Genomic DNA, 10,333 nt, shown 5'->3' with positions numbered 1-10,333 from the left:
GTACGTTTTCTCCCACACCATGACTAGGGTCAGTGAAGCACATCAGCCTGTGGTGTTCAAAATCGATTTGAGTGATCTCATACCTTTTGGGGAGTACAGCACTCTGTTTGTGATCGACAACATGAGCGTTACCGTGTACAAGCAAGGAACCTTGGAAAAGATTCCAGTCAGGTTCACTGTCGTGAACGAAAACAAAAAAAGGGTGCTCACAAGCGATCCGTGCAAGCTTTCATCCAAGTGGCAGTTGGACATCACCCGTGGCTCCTCCGTGAAGATAGCGGGCACCGAAACCATACCTTTCACTCACACCTTAGCTGTGTACGATGAAGAGAATAAGCAAGCTCTTGTAAATGTCTTAGCGTTCATGATGTCCAACAGCCTCTGGGCCTCGGACAGAGCGAGAGGGGCTTTCGATGTCCTTACCGGGTCCACCAGAAGCGAGTTTGAATTCACGTGCGAACTGTGTTCCCAAATCGGCGTTGCTTGCGCTATGAAAGGAGCCGGTGGATTCAACTCATTCTCCTTCCCTACGTGTGCGGACAACTGCATGTGCATTCCCTCCCAACAACCTGACGCTGACGATGACTATCACGCTCTCAGAAATCTCCTGACTCTCTTGCGATCTGCTTCATTTGACAACCTACACGTTGTAAACCGGATCACTCAGGAGATGGCGATGAACAGATCATTCCAAGATATCGAGTGTTCCTCTTTCCCTCCTAGACACAGGTACACGGGAAACATCGTAGTCCCATACGCGGTGATGAAATACATCTCCTCACTATACCAAACCATGAGCGAGTACGCCGATACCTTCGCCATAGTACACGAAAAGACTCCCTACGCAAAGGTCGTGATCCAGAGCCCATCAGAGAACATAGGTGAAATCACCGGGCGAATGACCTTAACTATAATCTACGGATCAACTATCTCTGCAATGTACAGAAAGCTGAGCGATACCTTGCAGACAGCGGACCGTTATGTGGATCAGCAACAACAAGTGGAATGTCTTTCCAACATCACACAGTTGGCGAACGATGTGGTGATCAGGAGGACCCTGTTAACATTTATGTTGAATAATCAGATGACCTTAAGTGAATGGTATACCTTCTACTATGAATGAAATGATAGGTGTAATGTATTAGAATAAAGAAAACAACATCTCCGAAACAACTGGGCAATCACTGTTTTATTCATGACATGTAATAAACAAGGGATACAAAATAAATGTGTACACTTCAATTACACGTAAATGGGCTGGCATTGATATACACATTGCGAGCGCTGGGTATGAAATAAGACATTGACCAAGTTCATCCTGATTTCATGTGTGTAATGTGTTTCTAGTGTCATGGGTTTTAGTGTATGTACACTGTGTATATCATTTGCGCGCTGCGGTGCTCTAATACACTGATGCTTTAATTTCCATCTATCGGTCTTGAACGCAGCTGGTTTCACCTAGATCTCAGACAAGGCCGGTTCACAAAAATGACATTGCTCATGGTGTGGATGTGGGCTAGTACCTGTGTTAGCTTGGTGAAATGCACACCTGTCCCAACTCTAAACCCAACATTATCAAAAGAAACAATCCACTTCTTCCCAGTAGCAGTCACAATCTCGAACAGGTATGCCACAGTCCTGTTACTCATATTATGCATCACTGCCGCTGTGTGGGTGTACAGGTTGGTTTTCCTTTGTAAATGCTGTATCACCTTATGGTAACGGGAAGAGCCTTCGGGACCTACGTATGAAGCCCCCCACCATGCGCCGTTCAGCAACTTTATCATGCGAGAAATCTCCTGCGCTATATGTGTTACAGGAAAGTACTCTGTATTTGGTTGGATTCTCATTGGTCTAGACCGTAAGTGCAGTTGGACTCTGTGTTCGCTCCTAGCCCAGTGTTCTATTATTGCAATAGGACTTATGAAGTCACCATGTATCAACTCCTTACACATGTACAATCCTTCACGTGCGAGCACATGAAATGTCATGATGGTGTCCGCTCTCTTTACCGTCACCGAACACACTCCACCAGGCATGTCACCAAAGTGTGCTGATACGACAACAGGGAGAGCATTATGCATACATTTTGATCTAACCAAGTAAGACCTAATCTGTTCCTCTGGTACCGAGCCCCACCATCTGTGATCAAGCCAGTCTAAAAAGGATTGCCACGCTCTGTTCAAAGCCGACCAATTAAGTGTGTCCCTGGAATCCGCAGAATCGTAGTATTCACTCCCCTGTTCGTGTTCATCGCGCTCCTGATAGTAACCGTGATCACCATAGTGCGTCCACACAAGGCTATGCTCAGAATGAGTGTGGAACTCCAGGTCCCGTATGTCCTCTGAATCGTAGCTCTGGGTCTCACGTTCCTGCTCATCGCGCTCCTGAGCGTAAGCTTGATCGCACTCCCACACAGGGAAATGGTCGGATAGAGTGTCCGGGTCGCGGTCCCGTATGTCCTCTGAATCGTAGCTCTGGGTCTCACGTTCCTGCTCATCGCGCTCCTGAGCGTAAGCTTGATCGCACTCCCACACAGGGAAATGGTCGGATAGAGTGTCCGGGTCGCGGTCCCGTATGTCCTCTGAATCGTAGCTCTGGGTCTCACGTTCCTGCTCATCGCGCTCCTGAGAGTAAGCTTGATCGCACTCCCACACAGGAAAATGGTCGGATAGAGTGTCCGGGTCGCGGTCCCGTATGTCCTCTGAATCGTAGCTCTGGGTCTCACGTTCCTGCTCATCGCGCTCCTGAGCGTAAGCTTGATCGCACTCCCACACAGGGAAATGGTCGGATAGAGTGTCCGGGTCGCGGTCCCGTATGTCCTCTGAATCGTAGCTCTGGGTCTCACGTTCCTGCTCATCGCGCTCCTGAGCGTAAGCTTGATCGCACTCCCACACAGGGAAATGGTCGGATAGAGTGTCCGGGTCGCGGTCCCGTATGTCCTCTGAATCGTAGCTCTGGGTCTCATGTTCCTGCTCTTCGTCCTCCCACACAAGACAATGATCAGACCGAGTTTCAGGCTTGTGTTCCCCTATTTCCTCTGAACTGTTGCCCAGGCTCTCAAGTTCGTTCTCATCGTGATCCTCAGAGTAAGCTTGATCGGGTTCCCTCGCAAGGATATGGGTGGAACGTGTCTTGGGTTCTTGTTTGCAGATATCCTCAGCCTCGTCCCTACCTGGTGTACCGCTATTCCCACCTCTATCAGCCGTGCAGTAACCGTAACAAAATGCATTCCGAGGCCTCTTGACACAAACAACTGTTTCAAAATGACCCCCACGATTCTCTAGATAAATCCCTTGATCCTCCAGTTGTGAAAAGGAAGAGTATTGAAGCCAACGGTCAGTGTGGTGTGTGTATATGTTAACACCCAAACGATCAGCCGCAGCTTGGATTTCCACTTCGGTGGCCCAAGATCCTAGCTCACGTATATTGGATTTGCTAATGTACTCTGCTACTGATGGGTACCCACTTCGCAGAATGCGACTATATTTGTCAGTTTCGCTTTCTAGCTGCTTGACCACGTGATCTCTGATTGTTCCATGGTACTCATCTGTACCAGACACCGATTCACTGACTGCTCTGAAGAAACAATTCCCGTCACCTTTTATGGTCCCTTTCGTGCAGGGAACCCCTAACTTAGCACAACGTGTTCTATAACCCCGATGCTGTTTATTGCACCGTATCCCCAGCATCGCACACAGCGATAGAGCCACTGTACCCCGAACAGGGTTGAATATCATTTCGTTACTTGTGTTGTCACTAACAAACACAATGTCCGAGTCATCGCTACTTTCATTCCCTGTACTATTGCGATATATCATTGATGTGTCCTGGTGTGGTAATGTAACTTGTGCCATCATGCCCGCTATTCAGCATTGAGGTGCTTGTGATACTGCTAATGTACAATAATTAATACGTGATTATATGAGCACATGTTGAGTTTTGAAACGCCCAAAGACCCAAATGAAAGTCAAAACAAAACAGAATGCAATGGGACACCAATAAACTACCTTGACAACAGAACTAGTTTTAAATGGTTTTATTGTGTACAGCGCACACTTTACACATACCGAAAGGTAACACATCACACATGGAAACGGTATACAGGAGCAGCAGGTCCCAACAAAAATCCTTTATTTGTGTAAGTGTAACAAGAAGTACATATCGAAGAAGAAATCCAGTTTCGGATGACACGTTGCTCTGCTTCCAGATGTATCGAATCCCCACATCAAACGACCTAACAATTTCCGAGGGCCACCCGTGATGACATTGCTGCATACCGTGACACTGTCATGGTAGAGGTGTACGTATCTCATCCCATTGGTCTCAAAGAACACGAGAGACCCTGCGCAGAACAGTACGCCTTTTCTTGAATCTTCCTCCTCTTGGGTAGAGATGTACACGGTACACGGAACACCTAAAAAGTCCAACGTTTCCCTGGCTGTCATAGGTGTCTTGGACTCAAAGTATACACGAATGGTAGTGTACGGAGAAGGGCACACATTTAAGTCCATGCTATGGCAGATACACACTTGTCCTGGGTCCGGGCCCTCTGCTTCAGGGCACACCCACATGTGCACATAGTCACAAGTGAGGTTGTTCAACCTCTCTGCCAATGTTTCAACATCAGATTGAGTGTATGCGTTTATGAGCACGCGCCACTTCTCGGAGCGATGGCTCTGCTTAAATACCCCAACTACCTTGCTCTCTCTTGTCCCATCTTCTACGTGTTCCTTCTCAACTAGTGAAGAAATGGGCATTGTCACCATCTCAATCTGAGCTCTCTCTTCAGAACCCTCGCTACACATCTCTGTACTGTGAATGTGTATGAACCTGTATTGGCCTTGAAAACAGCCAGAAGATCACTGATTAAATCTTGCTTGTTTGGAAAAAGCAAGGCTCATCTCTAGCATACTGTGTAAGGGACCTATGTAACAGCTTTTATATGAACTCACTACCCATTGGTAAGACGGAACATAACGCCACCGCAAATCTGGGTACCGGTGTCGGGTTGTGGGCTCTGTGTGAGAGCACATGTGCGGTATCTGCTGCTCGCTGGTGTTAACACCTGCACGAAAACCAACATGTTGGCCACTCTGGGTACCGCTGGTGGGCTCCTCTGGCTGGAGGGAGGTGGGTACCGCTGGTGGGCTCCTCTGGCTGGAGTGAGGTGATTTTTAAAATGCCCCCCTGGTTAGTGTCCCCTCGTGTTTTGTTTAGCATGTCTGCTCCACCCACCCCTTAACCCTTGTGTCGCCCTTGCGTTCCGCGCGTACCCCCCGTGTCCTGCGGGTCAGATCGCACCTTGCAGTGTACACGCCAACTCGATCGTGTCAGGGAGACCCCAGGGGCGAGGGCAGGGTACTGTCTAACGGCGGATCAGGGAGACCCCAGGGGCGAGGGCAGGGTGCTGTCTAACGGCGGGTCGGGGAGACCCCAGGGTCAAGGGCAGGGTGCTGTCTAACGGCGGGTCGGAGAGACCCCAGGGCGAGGGCAGGGTGGCGGGATAACCGTGGATGGGAGAGACCCCAGGGCGAGGGGAACTGGTATGCTAACGGCGGGTCGGAGAGACCCCAGGGCGAGGGGAACTGGTATGCTAACGGCGGGTCGGAGAGACCCCAGGGCGAGGGGAACTGGTATGCTAACGGCGGGTCGGAGAGACCCCAGGGCGAGGGGAACTGGTTTGCTAACCGTGGGTCGGGGAGACCCCAGGGCGAGGGGAGGGTGCGGGATAACCGTGGGTCGGAGAGACCCCAGGGCGAGGGGAACTGGTATGCTAACGGCAGGTCGGGGAGACCCCAGGGTCAAGGGCAGGGTGCTGTCTAACGGCGGGTCGGGGAGACCCCAGGGCGAGGGCAGGGTGGCGGGATAACCGTGGATGGGAGAGACCCCGGGGCGAGGGGAACTGGTATGCTAACCGTGGGTCGGAGAGACCCCAGGGCGAGGGGAACTGGTATGCTAACGGCAGGTCGGGGAGACCCCAGGGGCGAGGGCAGGGTGCTGTCTAACGGCGGGTCGGGGAGACCCCAGGGGCGAGGGCAGGGTGCTGTCTAACGGCGGGTCGGGGAGACCCCAGGGGCGAGGGCAGGGTGCTGTCTAACGGCGGGTCGGAGAGACCCCAGGGGCGAGGGGAGGGTGCGGGATAACCGTGGGTCGGAGAGACCCCAGGGCGAGGGGAACTGGTATGCTAACGGCGGGTCGGAGAGACCCCAGGGCGAGGGCAGGGTGGCGGGATAAATCGGTGGGGTCCGGGGGACCCCCGGGGCTGAACAAACACCCCGCGCGCCCCGGGTCAGTCCGTCTCTTCTTGTGTAAACCCCCAGTCGGCGCACGTGGGACAGTAGGCGTGCGTGCAGCGTTTGCATACGTATCTCTTACACCCGCTGCACACCGTGTGGGTTTTACAGTCTTTCTTGGGCGGGCAGCTCTGACACCTCTTCCTCTTACTGGCAGGGGCAGGGCCAGGGGCACGGGCAGCGGCTTCCAGGCCCTCGGGGCGAACCCCGGCTCTAGCGCTCTGCGCGGCTTTCACGAGCGCCGCGGACGAGTGTGTGCGCGGGATACGCGCCCTTCTTTCCATGAGCGGCGTCACGAGAGCTTTCCCCAGCTGCTCCAGGAAGACCCTCCTCTTGTTCCTCTTACGGGTCATCCAGCCGGGGTTGAGCTCCCTCCATATCACGAAGGCGTTGTACGCGGAGACGTCGATTATGTTGTGGAAGACCGCCAGGGGCCAGCGGGCCGTCATCCGCCGGCAGCTGTAGGTTCCGACCACCTTGTCTAGGTTGTCCACCCCTCCTTTGTTGCTGTTGTAGTCCAGGATGAGGGCGGGTTTCCTGTCCTGGCGCTCGCTCACCGACGCGTCCGTGTGCAGCGTGCTCAGCAGTAACACGTTCTTGCTTCTCTTGGGCAGGTAGGACACTAGAGTGGCGCTCGGGGTGAACGCGAACCTGGACGAGAACACCTCTCGGGCCTTGGTCGCGAGCAGCGCGGCAGGGAGCTCGGGCTTGTTCTTGCGAACCGTGCCCACCATCGTGAGCCCCCGGGCCAGGAGGCGCTGTCCCAGTTCGTAGGAGGTGAAGAAATTGTCGCACGTCACGTTGTGCCCCCTGAGCCCCTCTGTCACATCGAGCACCACCCGCATGCCCTGGTTCTTCTCCGGGCCGCCCGCGGCTGGCTTCCCGGTGTACACTTGCATCTTCCACGCGTAGCTGGATTTAGCGTCGCACGCCACCCACGACTTGATCCCGTACCTCGCGGGCTTGCTGGGCATGTACTGGCGGAAAGGGCAACGACCTGGGGACGGGGGGAGAGACGAGGAGAGACGGTCATCATCATGATGATGATGATGATCATGATGATAGTCACCGGGTGTCGGGCGGCCCTAGGTTTTTCCTACAAACGCGCCTCTGCCGCTAGCGTGCGTGAGCGCGTGCGTTACCCACCTCTGAACGGGACCAGTTGCTCGTCCACCGTCACGTGAGGGCCCGGGTTGTAGAGGAACGGGAGCCGCTCGGACCACTTGTCCCAGACCTCTCGTATGGCCGCGAGTTTGTCTGTGGCGCGTCTCTCCGGGCGCGACTCGCGGTCGTCGAATCGCAGCAGCCTCGAGTACGTGTGAAAGACTTTCAGAGGCATGGTGGCGCGGAACACGGGCCTTCCGCTCTCAGCGTCCCACAGACTGGCCGCGGCCTCGCCTCGGGACCTGAATACGCCCGCCAGGATCAGCAGCCCCACGTACGCGCGCAGGTCGATCGCGTCCATCGCCTTCCAGCCGTCTCCGTATTTCCGAGAGCCCTCCAGGTTTGTCATCTCCAGGACCACGCTCTCTATCGCGGGTGTGATGAACTGCCGGAACGCGGAGGCTACGTCCCGCGCGCGGGAGACGGCGTGCTCCGTGGGGCCCGGGGGCATCGTGGCCGCCACGTTCGGTCGCGACGGCCTGCCCTGTCTGGGATACGCGACCGAGGACCACGCGATCGTTCCGTTTTTCGACCGGAACGTATCTCTCTCCGCCCCGGGAGCGTATCGCTCTTGTTCCTGGTCCGACGACGAGGAGGAGGACGAGGCCTCGTCCTCCGGCTCGTGTTCCTGGTTGTCTTCTTCCTCTGATGCTTCCTCCTGTTCCTCGCCATCCTCCTGTTCCTCGTCGTCCTCGTCGTCCTCCTCCTCCGGGACGGCCGGGCGATTAGCCAACATCCGTTCTAGAACCTGTTTCGCGGTGCACCTGGCGGCTCCGGGCATCGCTTCCCGGCCCTCCTCTGGCACGTTCTCCCGTTTTTCCTCGTCCTCCTCCTGTTCCTCGTCGTCATCGTCGTCCTCCTCCTCCTCCGGGACGGCCGGGCGATTAGCCAACATCCGTTCTAGAACCTGTTTCGCGGTGCACCTGGCGGCTCCGGGCATCGCTTCCCGGCCCTCCTCTGGCACGTTCTCCCGTTTTTCCTCGTCCTCCTCCTGTTCCTCGTCGTCATCGTCGTCCTCCTCCTCCTCCGGGACGGCCGGGCGATTAGCCAACATCCGTTCTAGAACCTGTTTCGCGGTGCACCTGGCGGCTCCGGGCATCGCTTCAGAGCCCCGGACGCCGAGCGGGCCGCGTGCCTCCGGAACCTGTTTCCCCAGGCGCCTAGCTGCTCCTGCCATCGCTTCCGAGGACCGGACAGCGAACGTCCGAGCGGGATGCGCACACGCGCCGCTGGGTGGAGGGGACGGGACCAATGTTAGTATCTGTTTCTCGCGCTACGTACACCCTCCGCTGGGGCCCTAGGGGTGGGTCGTGCGCGCTGCCGATTTGCTTCTGTCTGTGACACCCGAAGGCGAGGGCGAGAGGCGAAGAGACCCTGAGGCGACGAACCTCCTCTCGTGTCTGAGAGACCCCTAAGGCGGAGGGGACACCCTTGTGTCAGAGAGACCCTAAGGCAGAGGGGAACGCCGGCGGCGAAACCTCCTCTCGTGTCTGAGAGACCCCTAAGGCGGAGGGGACACCCTTGTGTCAGAGAGACCCTAAGGCAATGCGAGCGGCGAAACCTCCTCTCGTGTCTGAGAGACCCCTAAGGCGGAGGGGACACCCTTGTGTCAGAGAGACCCTAAGGCAGAGGGGAACGCCGGCGGCGAAACCTCCTCTCGTGTCTGAGAGACCCCTAAGGCAGAGGGGACACCCTTGTGTCAGAGAGACCCTAAGGCAGAGGGGAACGCCGCCGGCGAAACCTCCTCTCGTGTCTGAGAGACCCCTAAGGCAGAGGGGACACCCTTGTGTCAGAGAGACCCTAAGGCAGAGGGGAACGCCGGCGGCGAAACCTCCTCTCGTGTCTGAGAGACCCCTAAGGCGGAGGGGACACCCTTGTGTCAGAGAGACCCTAAGGCAGAGGGGAACGCCGGCGGCGAAACCTCCTCTCGTGTCTGAGAGACCCCTAAGGCGGAGGGGACACCCTTGTGTCAGAGAGACCCTAAGGCAGAGGGGAACGCCGGCGGCGAAACCTCCTCTCGTGTCTGAGAGACCCCTAAGGCAGAGGGGACACCCTTGTGTCAGAGAGACCCTAAGGCAGAGGGGAACGCCGCCGGCGAAACCTCCTCTCGTGTCTGAGAGACCCCTAAGGCAGAGGGGACACCCTTGTGTCAGAGAGACCCTAAGGCAGAGGGGAACGCCGCCGGCGAAACCTCCTCTCGTGTCTGAGAGACCCCTAAGGCGGAGGGGACACCCTTGTGTCAGAGAGACCCTAAGGCAGAGGGGAACGCCGGCGGCGAAACCTCCTCTCGTGTCTGAGAGACCCCTAAGGCGGAGGGGACACCCTTGTGTCAGAGAGACCCTAAGGCAGAGGGGAACGCCGCCGGCGAAACCTCCTCTCGTGTCTGAGAGACCCCTAAGGCAGAGGGGACACCCTTGTGTCAGAGAGACCCTAAGGCAGAGGGGAACGCCGGCGGCGAAACCTCCTCTCGTGTCTGAGAGACCCCTAAGGCAGAGGGGACACCCTTGTGTCAGAGAGACCCTAAGGCAGAGGGGAACGCCGCCGGCGAAACCTCCTCTCGTGTCTGAGAGACCCCTAAGGCAGAGGGGACACCCTTGTGTCAGAGAGACCCTAAGGCAATGCGAGCGGCGAAACCTCCTCTCGTGTCTGAGAGACCCCTAAGGCAGAGGGGACACCCTTGTGTCAGAGAGACCCTAAGGCAGAGGGGAACGCCGGCGGCGAAACCTCCTCTCGTGTCTGAGAGACCCCTAAGGCAGAGGGGACACCCTTGTGTCAGAGAGACCCTAAGGCAGAGGGGAACGCCGCCGGCGAAACCTCCTCTCGTGTCTGAGAGACCCCTAAGGCAGAGGGGACACCCTTGTGTCAGAGAGACC

The 10,333-nt window shown here is 56.1% G+C and overlaps 1 protein-coding gene across 1 annotated transcript; it reads right to left on the bottom strand.

Annotated features, from left to right (window-relative positions):
- Nucleotides 1–6,184: 6,184 nt before the first annotated feature.
- On the bottom strand, nt 6,185–8,723 carry LOC114836024 (piggyBac transposable element-derived protein 4-like). Its single transcript, XM_029118835.2, has 2 exons — nt 7,443–8,723; nt 6,185–7,293 (listed from the first exon to the last, which is right to left on the bottom strand). The coding sequence occupies exons 1-2, from the start codon at nt 8,635–8,637 to the stop codon at nt 6,293–6,295; spliced, it is 2,196 nt and encodes a 731-aa protein (XP_028974668.2). The 5' UTR covers nt 8,638–8,723; the 3' UTR covers nt 6,185–6,292.
- Between the last annotated feature and the right edge of the window lie 1,610 nt (nt 8,724–10,333).

The sequence above is a fragment of the Esox lucius genome, chromosome 25 (assembly GCF_011004845.1).
Source record: "Esox lucius isolate fEsoLuc1 chromosome 25, fEsoLuc1.pri, whole genome shotgun sequence".
Taxonomy (NCBI): domain Eukaryota; kingdom Metazoa; phylum Chordata; class Actinopteri; order Esociformes; family Esocidae; genus Esox; species Esox lucius.
The sequence above is the reverse complement of the archived record's forward strand: the minus strand, read 5'-3'. Positions and strand labels throughout refer to the sequence as shown.